This window comes from Acomys russatus, chromosome X (genome assembly GCF_903995435.1).
Source record: "Acomys russatus chromosome X, mAcoRus1.1, whole genome shotgun sequence".
Taxonomy (NCBI): Eukaryota; Metazoa; Chordata; class Mammalia; order Rodentia; family Muridae; genus Acomys; species Acomys russatus.
This window is the reverse complement of record NC_067169.1, coordinates 39,459,003-39,475,262: the sequence shown is the minus strand read 5'-3', so window position 1 is coordinate 39,475,262 and position 16,260 is coordinate 39,459,003. Positions and strand designations below refer to the sequence as shown.

At 38.5% G+C, this 16,260-nt stretch overlaps 1 protein-coding gene across 1 annotated transcript; it reads right to left on the bottom strand.

Annotated features, from left to right (window-relative positions):
- Positions 1-6,129: 6,129 nt before the first annotated feature.
- On the bottom strand, positions 6,130-10,142 carry Nr0b1 (nuclear receptor subfamily 0 group B member 1). Its single transcript, XM_051142136.1, has 2 exons — positions 8,970-10,142; positions 6,130-6,658 (listed from the first exon to the last, which is right to left on the bottom strand). The coding sequence occupies exons 1-2, from the start codon at positions 10,132-10,134 to the stop codon at positions 6,414-6,416; spliced, it is 1,410 nt and encodes a 469-aa protein (XP_050998093.1). The 5' UTR covers positions 10,135-10,142; the 3' UTR covers positions 6,130-6,413.
- Positions 10,143-16,260: the final 6,118 nt, after the last annotated feature.

The following is a 16,260-nucleotide window of genomic DNA, read 5'->3' as shown; positions in this document are numbered from 1 at the left end:
ATGTATTATAGGTATTTTAGCTGAATAGTTAATAGCATTATTCCTTATTTTTCCAGATATCTTTACTTTTATATTATTCTTTTCCTTACTTTTGTATTTATCTTCCTATCTTCTCCCTAATTAAATTCTCCCTGTTTTTTTTCTATCTCCCCCTTTAGATTACTTGCATACTGTTAGTCTCCTCTCTATTGCTCTCCATTTCTCCCTACAGTGGTCCCTTTTACTTTTCTGGGTTTTGCAGTTACATTTAAAGATGTGAAGCTAGGAACCTCAGATGAGAGGGAACATATAATGTTTATTTTTCCAGGCCTGGGTTGCATCAGCTAGTATGGTCTTTTCTAGTTCCATCCCTTTACCTGTAAATTACATGGTTTCATTTATCTTTTCAACTGAATGGTATTCCATAGTGTATTTGTACCATAATTTCATAATTATAAATCGGACAGCATTTAGATTGTTTTCATTTCCTAGCTATTTGGGAAAAGAGTAGTAGTGAACATGGCTGAGTATCTGTGGAGTAGAATGCTGAGTCCATTAATTATATGATGACATGTTGATGCAAGATATGGCTGGCTCATACGGTAGATTTATTCTTCACTTTTTTGAGGATTTGCCACACTGTTAGAGTATTAGTAACACCAAGAGTGAATGAATGTTTTGTTTCTTCACATGATTTACAGTGTTTGTTGTTAGTTGTTTTGTTGATATTTTGTTATTCTGACAGGAATAAGATGAAATCTCAAAGTTATTCATATTTACATTTCCCTAATTGCTAGGGATGGTAGACATTAAAAAAATTTCTTAGTAATTTATATTTCTTCTTTTTAAACCTTCTGTTCAGCTGCCATGTCTTTGAATGGATTGTTGTTTTGTTTTTTATTTTGTTTTTTGTTTTTTGAGTTCTTTATTTAGTCTAGATATTAATCCTCTTCCAGATGTATAGCTGTCAAAGATTCTCTCCCATTCTGTGGGTTTCCTCTTCACCTGGTTGATTGGTTAGCGACACAGATTTTTCTTTTATGAGGGAACATATTAATAATTCCAAAATTGCAAGGTAATTTTAAACAGTTTGGTCTTTCTTTGTGTAGAATGTAGTTTCTCATACCCCCTGATAAAAGGGCATTCAGAGCTTCCTCAAGCAGAGGGAGCAGTCAGACAACAGTTGAAGTTCCAAAATTTTGCCATTTTATTTTACCCAGAGTACTGTTTGTGAAATCTGTGAATACTTTATTGGGATTTGCCTTAATTATTATATGAATAAAAAGTTTAAAATATGAAGAAGATAAGAGTCAAATTTAATATAGATGGATAGTGAAATTGTCACATATGCTAATAAAAATTGCATTACAGATATATAGGTGTCAAAGATTTAGTATTCATAAAAAATAATAAATAAAGCATACAATTAGCTGATTGTTACAAGTTTGGTTGCAAGTAACTTCTGAGGCACAAAGAAAATAATATTCTAACTGAGGATGGAGGTCATGATATAGGAAGTATGTAGTTTCCACAATTTTTATTATTGAAAGTAGAATCTTCTCTCATATGATACATCATGAACACAGTTTTCCCTCGTTCCATTCCTCTCATCTTCCACTCACCTCCCTCTTATCTCAGATTCTCTACTCATCTGGTTCCCTTCAGAAAAGAACAAACCTCCAAGGAATAACAAACAGGAGAAAACAAGATACCATAAGACTCAGCCCATTCCCCCGTATAAAACCAGGCTGGACAAGGCAATCCAATAGAAGACAAGGAATACCAAGAACAAGAAAAGAGAGACAGACTCTGTGTCCACTCTTAGGAGGTTTCACAAACACAAGCTAATATACAGAGAAAATATTTTTAAAATATTCTGTCTCTGTCTCTGTCTCTGTCTCTCTCTCTCTGTCTCTCTCTCTGTCTCTGTCTCTCTCTCTGTCTCTCTCTCTGTCTCTCTCTCTCTCTCTCTCTCCATGTGTGTGTGTGTGTCCATATATATGTGTCTGTGCATGTGTGCATTTGAATGCAGTAACAATAGAATATGCTGATGATCAACCACCCTGGAGCCAGAGGTAGAACAGTTATGAGCCAGTCATTGCGGCCTATGGGAACTGAGCTCTGCAAGAACAATACACTGCTCTTAATCTCTGATCTATCTCTATAGCTCCAGTTAACATGATTCTTAACCTCTCAACAAAAACATAAATGAATTAAGGCCTTAAAGAGGAAAGAATGAAAACTATTCATGATCAGAGAAAACTACAAGTTTGACATTAATCACACCTTTATTCTCTCCTTCTCTATGTCTGCAACCTCTTGGCTCTTTGCGAAATTAGGAGGAAAGATATGAAAGTAAGAATAAAATGACAGGAAACTCCATGGTTAAGCGTGTTTGCTGCTATTCTGGAGGACTGGAGTTTGGGTCTTAGAAACCACATCCATGATTTATAACCTCCTATAACTCCAACTTCATGGTATATGACAGTGTTCTGACCTCTGAGGCTACTTGCACATAGACATGTACACATAAGTAAAGATAAATTATTCAAAATTAGGAGTAGAAGTCCAAAATGTGCTGGAAGGGATATGGTTAGAATTTTTTGATGTCTCATTGTAAATAACTAGATCATACTGAGAAAAAAATAACTATTAACTTTCATCGGTTCTATGAAATAATCAATGTACTCCCTTCACAGGTTTTATCAATAATCATTGTACTCCTCACTAAGAAAATGGCAAATAGAAGTCAGGGACTGGGTGAAATGAAGTGAGAAAATAATATTAATTTTAACTATCCTTCAGTTGAGCTATGGCCCCTCTCCTTCAATTATAAATGTAGGTTATATAATACTGCAGTCCTGGCAGAAAATACCATATCAGATCTGAGTATGCATGACCTCATCTGACATCTGGGAACTTCTAATTCAGATTTTTTTTCTCCTTTCCTAACTCATTAAAGTGATTCACAGTGGCCAGACAGACTACACACAGTGTGGTTTGGACTGAGCACCTACTTGTTTTCTGTGTATCTGGAACTTTGATAGATAGGGAGTACCAATGTGATCAGCCTCAATAAACAACTCTAAACTCAGAATCTCAAAACATTTCTCTGGACAAAATCATCACTTGCAGGTTGATGCATTTTTGTTGCCAGGGAAGTTCATTCTGTGTAACCCTGCATGTGCAGGAGAGTAAAGCAGGATGCCGGCACATGAATTCTTCCACATTCTGATGCCCTTTCCCTGACAGGATCCTACAACATACTCTAATAAATCTTAGCCCTGAGTGCAAACGCATGTGGAGTGCTGAAAGCCTACTTATAAAACATCCTAAGGTGAAGGTAAGCATGGGGATAACCACACAGTGATGGCAGCAGTGGGGTTTCCTAGAATGATCCTAGTTCTCTGAAATACAATCCCAGTGTCATTTGGGAACTGACAAAGTGGAGAGAATGCTGAAACCTTGAGATGTGAGTGGTAGTTTGAAATAGCAGTGGACCTCTTCCCTGTGGACAGATGTACAATTTACTTATGAAATTAGAAAAAAAATAGATTCATGTCCTGGAGAGTTGATACTCTGGATCATTCAAATGATTTCGGACATAGATCGTTAACTCTCCCTAAAGGAAGAGGAAGAAGAGAGCATAATCCGCATGATGAGTTTGTTCTTTCTGTGCTTCTCTTCTGCCATGTACAATGAAAGAAAGGGTTTTAAAAAATCTACTCTAGTCACTTTTTCAGGCTAACTGCTGCTATGCTATCCCATCCCTCTTTTCCATAGCAGCTTAGCTTTATCACTGAGACTGATCCCTATAAATGACTAATGAACCACTAGTGACCTGAATCAAGTTGTAATTATCCAAGAAAGGGAATGTTGATTCACAGCTTTGATTTATGACTATTGCAGATGGATGTTTGATATGAAATGGTGTATACTTATAATTTTCTAAAACTTACATGGGTCCTCTCAATTATGGAAAGCTGCAAAGAAAAAAAAACACATCAGAAAAGTATGACTAACAATAATCATGACAGTGTTATCCTTTAATATCCAGTACTCAACATTTAAGTATTAAATGGGACTAGTTAACTTGGTGGAATATACAGCCAAGTCTACTGGATACCTCACACTTGATGATGTCATGTGTCTGTTGGCCACCAAATCCACTTCATGTGGAAGTCTTTGAACTTAGGAAGTTCATATGCTTTACAGAGGAAATCAAAGTGTTCCATAGCTTCATCAGTTTTTAATTGTCTTTGAGAAGGATAAAGACAAAAATAGATAACTTGTATATCCACCATCTACTCATTGCTTGTATACATTCTGCCTTTCAAACTTCCACTTTATTTTATTCAGGTGTTGATTCACTTTACTTAGCATTTTGTTTTTTTTTTTTTTTTTTTTTTTTTTTTTGAGACAGGGTTTCTCTCTGCAGTCTTGGCTATCCTGGTCTAATTTGTAGACCAGCTGGCCTCGAACTCACAGAGATATGCCTGCCTTTGCCTCCCCCAGTGCTTGGATTACAGACATGTGCAATCTTCTCTGCCTTACTTGGCATTTAAAAAAATCAATTTATGTAGTGCAAATGTAATGTTGTCCCAGACTCTGATCTCTGTAGCTCAGACTACACTTTTTTTCCACATGGTTGGAATTTTTCTGTATGCTAGGTAAAGGAAGCCTGTATAACTAGCCACAATAAAAAATTAAAAATAACTCCATTTCTGAATCTTAATGGGTTTCTCTGGGGAAAAGTATTGAAATGTTGCAGATAGGCTGATGAGTTTTCTTTGCTGGGAAAAGAATGTACCTTGTGATATAACCACGTGCTGGGTGACATGAGATATTTTCTTATCACATTAGAAAAGTAGATATGTTGATATTACAATTACACTGATGGCTGCTTTTAAATTAAGCTAGATAGAATATGTGCTACCAATTTCTTATCTAATGTGTTGACAATAAGCACATGTATATATGTGTGTATAAGCACATGTAAAATACATACTTAAATTTTAATATTGGTCTTGGAGATGATTAATCTTTGAATTCCTAATTATGTCACTTTACACATTGCTCTGAGTGCCTGACTCTGATAAGTTGCCAGTAAGATTCATGAAACCTACAAGGAAGCCCTCACAAAAATGTTTAAGACTCTTGAACTGGGGCTGGAGAGATGGCTCAGCTCTTAAGAGTACCATCTGCTTTTCCAGAGTTCCTGAGGTCAATTCCCAGCAACCACATGGTTGCTCATAACCATCTATAATGAGATCTAGTGCCCTCTTCTAGAATGTAGGCATACATGCAGGCAGAACACTGTATGTAATAAATGAATAAATCTTAAAAAAAAAAAAAAGACTCTTGAGTGGTACACTGTGGCATACACCTATAATTCCAGCCCTTGGGAATATATGCAGGAATAATTTCATGAGTTGAAGGCCAGCCTGGGCTATATACTGAATTCAGGCTACAGTGTAAGACTTGTCCTAATTTTAAAAGACCTCTTGAAATGAATTATTACATTGGACTAGATTAACTGGTTAATCCTAATAGGCAATGTATTTCTTCTAGGTAAATGGACCTATATAGCTTTGAATTTTATCTTACAACAAGGAAGCAATATTTCTATGGATTGTATTTAAAGGAGCTGCAGGAGGCAACTTAGAACCACTTGTTAGGATTTTTTAATTTCACAGTTCCTAAATAGTATATAATTAGGATTTTATGGTCATGTTGAACTTTCTGAAACAATGATGTATGTCCCCTGACAGAATGCGGATCTATTATAGAACTTTAGTTCAAATCCATAATTGTATGTAGAAAAATTCCAAACTCAAACTCTGGAAATATTTTTTTCACTTTCAGACCATAAATTGCCTTTTGAGTTTCAGGCAGGAGCAAAGGCAATCTCTTAAATAGTTAATGGAGGCAGAGATGAAGCTAGGCAAAATAACCTTTCATTGGCACTGATATACTATAACATTAAATCTCATTAAGTTACTTATGAATACACCTTCAGTTATGTTAGCTAGATTTTAAAATCTTTTGACGACATAAACTCCAAGAAAACTCTCTTCAGTCAATTTTATAGTTAATACCTTATATTTTATTAAAACTTAGTATTATAAATTTTATTTGTCAGGGTCAATGGAAAAAGAAGTTATATTTGTGAAATTAGTTTGTTAGCATAGTTCCATGTAATTAAAGATATATGAAATACATTATTTGTTAGCAAATGCAATACAAGGAGCCAGTATGGAGCATAGGGGTTTTTGCATTATCTGTAACTAAAGTATTTCTTCAATTGAATACAAATATACTATGCATGTAAAAATACAAGAAAGTTTGTTTTCACAATATTTAGCACTCTTCTGTCTACAGCTAATACTTTCTCCTTCTTCTATGGTAAAATGCACTTGAGTGGCCACATGCCTTCACAGCTTTGCACAGAGCATTTCCAGCATCATATCATCCATGCTGACTGCACCAATGATGGGCCTGAAGAAGAGTTCAGTGATAACATCGGTGTTGATGAATCTCAGCAGGACAAGAGCACTATTCAATTCAGCAGATCTGAGCTGGTACTCTCTCTGCATCATCCTGATATGCTCAGTGAGAATCTGCTGAGTTCTCCACTGAAGGCCCTGGATGTATTTCACGCACTGCAGCCCAGGCAGGTCTGGAAGTAAAAAAAAAAAAAAAGTCTTTATTTTAAACAGCTCACCACAGAGATCTTTACATTTTAAAACCACATTCATTATTTTGTCTTGTCCCAAAGAAGCATACTCAAGCTTCTTGTTTAAAAGGTTTTTCTGGGGGCAAGACAATGTGTTACAAAACAGTTCTAAGTTTTCAAAAGCAATACTTTTAAGAATGAAAGAACATGCACTAATTTCTATTGAATATTCAGTAGGTGTGTGCACACACATTTAGAAAACACTGGCACACTGAATTTAGTGTCAATAGAATATAATTGATGCATCACAGCTCCAGTTCCTGTTCTGTGAAAATACAAAGAAACTGATGTTATTTCAAGAGAAATATAACTATGAGAAACATACCATTTGAATATGATAGGTCTTGCCAGATTGGAATTATTTTTCCACTCTTTCCCACAATTATACTGACTGTCCAGTCATTAGACTGTAAGCCTCACGGCTGTAAACTGTAACTCATGTGTTTTGTATTATTGGGCTGCACCCTGATATTACTCTAGAAATTCATAATGAATTAAATGCCAGGGTTTACTATTTGGGTCATTATACTATAATTTCCAGATTGTAGAAAGTTTTAAGAATTAGGATTCTAATGAATGTTCCAATGGGTTATTTTGGAGAAAATACTGACATAAGAGTCTTTTTAAAGCATGCTCTTAGTGGCATTAAAAGGTTAAAAGATAAACATAAAACATCACAGAATGAAAGATAACTCAAAGGCAACTTTAAAAAAGATTTGGTTTAAATGATGATACAATTTACCTTACTTCTACAAAATTCAACAGAAGAATATTTTGAAAGCATCATGCTTTTCAAATAGTAATGGTGAAAAAAATAATGGTGATAGAAAAGAAGCATTCCTATTATGGGCAAACATCAATTCATAAAAAATGACAACAAAATAAAGCAACACTTCTTATCTAGATTATAATTCTGATTACAATAGTCCAAGCATTGACACCCTCCACTCTATTTATATCCTGACATTCAAGCTTGAATCTCTATTTTATTTTGTGTATATCCTATTGATAAAGTTTCTACAGGTCTACACAGAAATTGTGGTTTGTGAATGCTGTCTTTTGTGAGACACCCATTACTTTCACACATAGCCCCTGTCCCTTTCCTTAAAGTAATTACTTGCTTTCTTTGCATTAAAATTTATTTTTAGGCTACAAACCAAGAGGTGTCCTTATGACATTCTACCCCATATTGTTTTGGTTGGTCCTCATTTCCAACTCCTCCCCACACCTCCCTGGCCCCACCCCCCTACTTGTTCTCTTCTACCTCCACAAAATGTCCCTTCAATGTAAAGGCAGAAAATAGAAAAGGATTCTACACTTTACACATCTCTTTACCTTTTCTCATCTCCTTATGTTAAAACCAAATTATATGTTTATATATAATTTAAAACGATGTGAATCTTTGTCTTATCTAAGGGTTTAAACATAAAGACAAGGTACAAAAAGGTAATCAGGAGAGAAGCCATGTGTTTTACAGACATTACATTGTGCACAAATGTGGGTGCATTATGATTTAAGAGCGTACAATTTGGCAGGTAAACTCCTATTGAGACAGAACTCAGATAAAAATAAAGGAGGAATAAGAGAGGGAGGGAGAGAGGGGGAAGGGGAGGAAGGAGTGTTGAGACTGGCAAAGGATGTGAAACAGGGTCAAGGAAAGTGGGAAACTACTGGAAATACAAACTTCCAAAAGCTGAGACCTTGGTCTGGACTTTGAATCTCCATAAAGCAGGATTAATAACACTGGCTGGAAGAGTGAGAAAACTGTTTCTCAGGTGATCTCAAAAATCACCTGAGCCACTTGTTTATGCAGACTTGCAGAATCTGGGCTGGGCTGAACTACTGACTCCTGAGGGGAGGAGCTTGAGAAGACAACATCCAGCAGCACACAAGCTCTTGGTACAGGCAAATTTGGAAAACAGGAGTGTGAGAAGAGCTTGTATGAAACGAGCAAAAACTTTTAAAAAGTTATGCCACTGGATTTAAAAGACACCCTAAAGAGGGAAGGGAGAGCCATGTCCCATGAAGGCAGAAACTTATGTAGCAGCGTAAAAAGCCAAGTAAAACGCGTATTTGTCACCCACCCCATCCAGTGCCAAATTTTTGGCAGAAGCTCACCGGCTTCGCAGAGTCAGTCAGGAGTCTTCACTTGGGCTCCAACACCCCTACTATCATTGAAAATTCTTAAGTGACTGCATGTAGAGGTGGTGCTTTTCTGACCTGAAGAAACAATGCACAAGGCTGTCATGCTTACCTGGGTTAAAGAGCACGGTCCCCTTCAGATAGGCATACTCTTTGGTGTCAATGTTTAGACTCCAGCACTTCATAAAGAAACTCTTGATGGCCTGGATCGCGGCAGCAGAGGGCAGGCGCCCAGCTTCCGCGGACACCATCTGTGTCTGCTCTGTGGCTGGGGGATCTGCGGGCTCTGGGCCCTCCATCTCCTGCCTCCTGGTGGTGAGCATCTCCTGCATCCCACTAGGCTCAGTGACCTCCATCATCTCGAAGTGCAGGTGATCTTGGGCCAACTCAAGCATGAGTAGGGGCGCCCAACAGCTTCGCACCAGCACCAGCTGCTGATCCAGGGGTAGGATCTGAAAGCAGGGCAAATACTTGACGAAGCGCAGCGTCTTCAGCAGGCCAGCGGAGGCTGCCTCGCATACCACCTGTGGATCTTTGAGTGCCACCGGACGCTGCTCACCAGAAGAGGCATCCCACCAGAGGGCCATAGGCTGCTCTTCCGGAGCCCCAGGCGTTTGATCCGCGCTCCCGGGCGGGCCAGAGGCAACGCTGCTCTGCTGGGGCTGCTCTTCACCGCACACATAGCTGCGGTACAGGAACGCCATGGCCTGTGAGCTCTGCAGCCCCTCTGGGCCACCCACACTCTGCATACAGTAGGACAGCTGCCACCACTCGCCTCCGCGACGTGCCTCCGGTGCTTCCGGAGACACGTGCGTCTGCTTGGCGCTAGTGAGCAAGCTGTACAAGATGCTGCCCTGCCTCGGGTGCTCTTCTCCGCAGAAACAGCACCGGTACAAGAGCGAGGGGGCCCGGCCAGCTGGCGGCCCCTCTCTGCCCACCAGGGGCTCAGCATTGCCACAGGCACAGCCCCAGCAGGGAGCCTTGGGTGCCTGGGCTACCACCGTGCTTGGCTGCTTGGCGCTGGTGAGCATAGAGTAGAGGATGCTGCCCTGGCGCGGGTGGTTCTCCCCGCAAAAGCAGCAGCGGTACAGGAGGGACGAGGCTTGCCTGCCTGGCACACCCTCCGCGCCCACGAAGGGCTGAGCACCACAGGGGCAACCCCAGCACTGAGGCCCCAAGCGCACCCTGGGCTCTTTCGGAGCCTCTTGCTTCTGCTTCGCACTCATCAGTAGATTGTAGAGGATGCTGCCCTGCCATGGGTGGTCCTCACCCGCCATGGCCAGAGACTCTTGCAGCCGGTTCTGCCCTGTGGCCGCCGCCTGGGACTTATTTATACTGAGCGCGCACGCAAGCGCATCTGCCTCCTCCTCCTGGACAAGGGCTCAGAGGGGGATGCGCCGCCTTTGCGGTTGAATGTGTGCCCGTGACCTCGGAAGTTCAAAGGGGCAAACACTCCCTAGCAGCTGGTAAATCCAAGGGGAACATCTCAACGCTGGAACTCCTGGACCCTCCCTTCCTTCTTTTTTACTTTACACCCCCCCCCTTCCCCTACCTGTGGAAGAAGAGAGCAGTAATCCTGGGGCAGCCAGCTAGGTCACTGTTCCAACTCTTACCACGGGACTCTGACATCTAATTTATTCCCTTTATTGAAAGAAGTGCTTAAACGGGAAAGTAGTCCATTTTTGTGGCATCGTTATAAACTTTTATGGAATGATCACAATTTGTATAACTTGCATTTTGTATACTGTTTGGAGAGTGACCTCTCATTTTCTGAGACATTGAAAAGTGTAGAGCCGCAGACCAATAGCCTCAGAATTACACTGGAGGCTGAAAAACCATCTCTTTCCAGACCCAGCCAAACTACTTGTGTGTGAGTTTTAATGTAATCCATCCCAAGACTACACATACGTACTTTACATTTGAAAATCATTGGTGGAAGCAGGCAATAACAAATCTTCAGTTTAGTTCAATCAGTCACCCATTGTGTCCTAGATCCTGGATCAAGGAGCTGGGGGCTGCAAACAGTATGTACTTGCAGCTGAATCTTGGGAACAGAATAATCACAAGATTGATACTGTGAGAACTTCTCATACTTTTGTAGTAGCAGGACGCTGATAACTGTCCCTGTTCCCAACCATTCTAAGATACTAAAGACAAATACAAGAACCAGAAAGCCTGAGTGCTGGCATTTGTCACGGAGCCTCCATCCTTTAGTCTCACACAGACAGAAGTCCAGGGGCCTAATTCTATTCAACCTTACGACTTTTGTGTAACTAGCCAACTTCCACTGTCCCCCTAAATTTAAGAGTGCAAGCCTTTGGTCTCCACTTCCTCTAACTTCTCCTAGATTCTCTCCACCTCTTTACTCATCCGTTCTCTCTCTCTCTCTCTCTCTCTCTCTCTCTCTCTCTCTCTCTCTCTCTCTCTCTCATTCACCTACTTCTTCTTCTGCCCCCTCATTTCAATTCTGTAGGGCCACTGAAATGTAAGAAAGTTAAAGAGAACACCCTCATTTTTTCTTTTTCATTTTGACAATTTCATATATGTACAGAATTTACTGCGGTCATATTCACTCCTATTACCATCTCTTTTAGTTGTCTTTTTTTTATTTCATTCTTCCATTCTTCATCTCAACTAGTGTCCCTCCTACCTCCATGTTTTGATTATCTATTTATTTTTATTTTGCTTAATATAAGTCTTGTTTGGGTAACTGAAGCTATTATGTGATCAAGATTGTAATGGTTGTGTCATGTCCAGAAGACAGAATTTCACATTTTTCTCCTACAGTCATTTTGCCATCTCTTATATAATGTACCCTAGATCTTGGAGGGTTGATACAGATGTCCCGTGTAGGGCAGAGAACTCAACAGTTAATATGTATTCTGTCTGTGATGGCCCCCATGGCACAGAGGTTTTAATTACTTGCCTTGATACCAGATGGATTCCATTTAAATCCTGTTTCTGTTATTTTGTAGTTACATGGCCTTGGGAAACATATTTTTATTATTGCTATAAAAATTACAAATGTAGTGGCTTATGGAAACACAAATAACAAGGTTATTATATGGCAGTTTGAGAAACCAGAAATCCAAAGTCAGTTTTACTAGTACCATTCATGTCAGGTAGTTCTAAGGAAGAATTTGTTTCCTTGCCTCTTTTAGCTTTTAGAAACTACCTGTATTCCTCGGCTCCTGGATACACTAGTCCAACTTCTCTTTCTAACTCCTCTGATTTTTATGTAAGTCTGTGAACATATTAGATACATCTAGATAGTCCTCTTTTCCTCCACAAATAAATTCACAGCTGTTTTTTTTTTTCTTCAAGACATGGATTTTCTGTGTAGTCTTGGCTGTCCTGGACTCACTTTGTAGACCAGACTGGCCTCGAACTCACAGATATCTGCTTACTCCTGACTCCCTGAGTGCAGGATTACAGGTATGTGCCACTGTGCCCAGCTAAATTCACAGCTTCTTATAAATAGAACCTTCATGGGGGGGGGTGCATTATTCAACCATAGGAAAATTGCTTAATGCATCTATTCCTCAGCTTTTTTTATATGTAAAAAGTGGACAGTAGCATCTGAGATATAGTTCTTATACATGAGTAAATTTGTTTAAAATATTATTTTAGGACAAAGGATATATTGAAGACTGAGAAGTTATATTGAAAAGCACAACCATAATGCTATCTCTCTTGCTGAAACTCATCCTCATCTCTGCTCAAGCATTTGTCCCACTTACTTTGTATGTCCACATTTCTAGATTCGAACTGCTAGATGGGCCATGTGATCTACAACAAGAATTCATATTGAATATGTGAGCTCGTTGCCCATTCTGTTAAATATTCAGCCACTGTAGTAATTAGGTTTGCTATAGTTGCTTAACAATCTTCTTAACCCACCAAAAAACCTAGCCAAAAATCGGCCTACCTAAGTCCCCCACCCTAAGGTCATTGTGTTAGTTATAATTTTATTTTCTTCTTAGCACCTGGTAATTTGCTTACCTAGTTATATGATATCTATTCTGTTCTCCAATTCATATCAAATTTGCTTAGGTGCAAGGAACCTGTCACTCTGTACATACCCATTGGTTCAATGTTCAACACACAGTAGAACCTCAAATATATTTATTGGGAAAGTGTACCTTTTGAAAAAAAGATTATTATATTCTGACAACATTGAGGCCAACCATTCCTACACAGTTAATGTGGTGCTGACTCTTGAGGGAGGCAAAATTAGGAGGCTTTGTTAGATTCAAGGATCCTGGTACAAAGATTGTTACAATCCTTACAACAAAGAAACAGAAGAACTGGGTTAACAGTTAAAAGACTTGCCCTTAAATTTGAGCTCATCTTTTCTAAAGACATAACGCACTTTCAAAGTGTTCTTTGATTATTATTATTAGATATTAATAATGCAGAGTAATGGTCTTCTTGTGAAGATTTTAATGCATTTAATATATTTTACCATAATCACTCCCCATATAACACTTCCTTGTCATCCTTTGCTCACAGTTCCATATAAGAAAGAAAATGTGGCAATCACTATAGCTTGTTCTTTCTGACATGATGATTTCACTTCCATCCTTTTTCTTTTGGGAACATTATGGTTTCATTTTTCTTTATGGCTGAATAAACTGCATTATGTATGTATTCAGGGTGTGCTACCCTGAATTTTTTTATTCACTCAGTGATCAATCTTGGCACTGATTCCACAACATAGATATTATGACTTGTATCACCATAAGTATGGGAATATAGGTATCCCTATTGTACACTGACCTTCTTGGTACTTTTGGGCATACACCTAGAAGTGGCATAGCTGAATTATATGGATTTTTTTAGATTTTTTTTAAAGAACATCCATACTGATTCCCATAGTGGTTGGATTAATTGACATTGCCACCAACCTTATGAGTTAATTTTTTCCTTAAATCATAGGGGTATTTGTAAGATTGCTTTCATAATAAAGCCATTATTACAGGATGAAATCTATGTGTAGTTTTAATTTGCATTTCCCTGATAGCTAAGGACAATGAGCTTTTTACTCATATATATTGTACTTCTTTTGAAAACTGTTTGGATCATTTGTTCATTTATTACTTGGATTATTTGGAGGTTGGATATGTAAAAGTTTTAGTTCTTTATATAGTTTAGATATAGATCCACTGTCAAGTTTATAATTCAATTCAGTGAAGCACCTTAGGTTAGCATTCTCTGTTGGGAAATGTGGATGAATGTCTATAAATCATGGTTAAAATGTACTCTCTCTTTTAAGTCTTTAAAGAATTTTTATATCTTCCTCTCAATATGATGATTTATAGAAATGCTTGTTGCCCCTTTGTTACTTACAAATGGAAATATAGTAACTTAAATGTATAATCTTTTTATTTCTGATGATCTGCTATTTAACAGAAAATTACATTAAATACAGCATTGCAAACTAGATTTTTTTAAAAAAAGTTTGTCTTGCTTTGACATAGGGCCTGATGTATCACAGGCTGACTTCAAATGGCTGTGTAGTCAAAGATGACCTTGAACTTCTGATCCTCCTGCCTCTACCTTATGAATATTTATATTACATGCGTGCATGTAAAACTATGTTTAAAACTAGAATTAAGCTGGGCTTATATATCCCTGGGGCCTCTGAAATGGTAGAAAAGCTCTCAAATAATTATGTTACAACCCCGGCTATGAACTAATTTTAATATGTGCACCTTAACTGAATGTCCTTCAAGGAATTCCCTAAAATTCTTTTATCTCATCTGTTATGTTGTAAAATATCCTAGAAACTTAAAAGCATTTTGTTTTTCTTTAATCATTCATAACCTTCACATCCTTGGTGCCTTTGTCTTTGGATTTAAGGTAGTGTCTACAATTGAAACTTGAGTGCAGTGAAGAGAAAAATGTGAATCTGGAGTGTGCTTGTTGTTTCTATTCTTTCCCAGTAACAGCGTCTTTTAATTGTGTGTGTGTATGTGTGTGTGTGTGTGTGTGTGTGTGTGTACAGTTTTTCCCTTGAAGTTGTGATCTGCTTTTCTATTTGCAACTCTGAAGGACTTTCTGAGCTCTTTGGATTGACTGTTTCTAAAGAGAGATTGCCTATTTGTCCTTCAGAAGTATTCATCCTCGGAAATGTCAGGAGAAGACTGACTTCATATTTCCACTTTCCATTTTTTCCCAGAACAAATGGCCCCTGGGAAGCAAAATCATCCAAATACACCAACGTGTTTTGCCAGCATGCTGGGTGCTACACGATTAGCAAAGACATAACCTTCTAAGGCAGTCACAGAGTTTCTCATTCAATTTCTTTCATAGTCTCAGACCACGATGATAGCAAGACAAAAGAATACTTATCTAAATCAACCTGTCATGTGCTGAGTCTGTCCCTAACTCCCTAACTGCAATTCATATATTAACACTGACTCATTGTGGGATGACCTTGGCCAGTTGGACACCTGCTTTGAAGAATCCATTATTTGTTCCAACTCAAGGTGGGAGTAAAGCTGTTCTGCTTGCCTGAATACAACCTTCAACTTCAAAGTAATGCAGTTTTCACTAAAGGATGTAGGAGTGAAGTCCGGGTGGGGATAAGATTGGATAAAATTGTAAAACTGACCTTCAGCAGTGAGCTCTGTGACCTTAGAAGACAAGATGATTTGAAACTTGATATGAATTTTTCAATCTGGGCTTATCAGATCTGGAATCCCATAGACTCCAGTCCTTTCAGTAAGCAGGTGATATGGAATGTCAGTGGTGTTTTCCTTATTTTTCAAAGTAAATATTGTATACAGCATTGTAGATGAAGATAGCTCATAAGACCCATATTGCCTTCCAGATGAGCTACAGAGAAAATAATCGAACATCGTAAGGGTTACACAGTTGCTGATCTGGAATTACAACTTTTATAATCACTGTAATCCTGAAATGTTCTAAAATCAACTTTTTTTTTAACAACCACCAGATATAACATTCATCAAATTGATTTGAATCTAATACTTGAATCCATATTCATATTAGATGTTGGTAAAGTGTCTACTTGATAAACTTGACTAACTCGCAAGTTTGAAAAGTAGTGCCTCATTGATTTGGCTGGTTGCCAGGAGACCAATCCAAACTGGCAGGGCAGAGTAGGAAAGAGTTACTCCATTGGCCCATAGGGTTTCTGATGGGAATTTTAGTGATAGATTCCTGTCCTGTATTGAAGCTGTAATTCCTAGGAAATTTTTTTGCTCTCCCTTCTGACTTTTCTTAGCAATGTACTCTTCACAATTATCATGAAGCGGAGAGGGGAGTTTTTTCCATATTTACTCACCTTTTAACTTCATTAAGTTGCTCAGCCTTTATGCCTTTCACCTGATCCTGTGGCTTTTAACAATTAGGTCAGTCCTTTAGTGTGCTGAGTA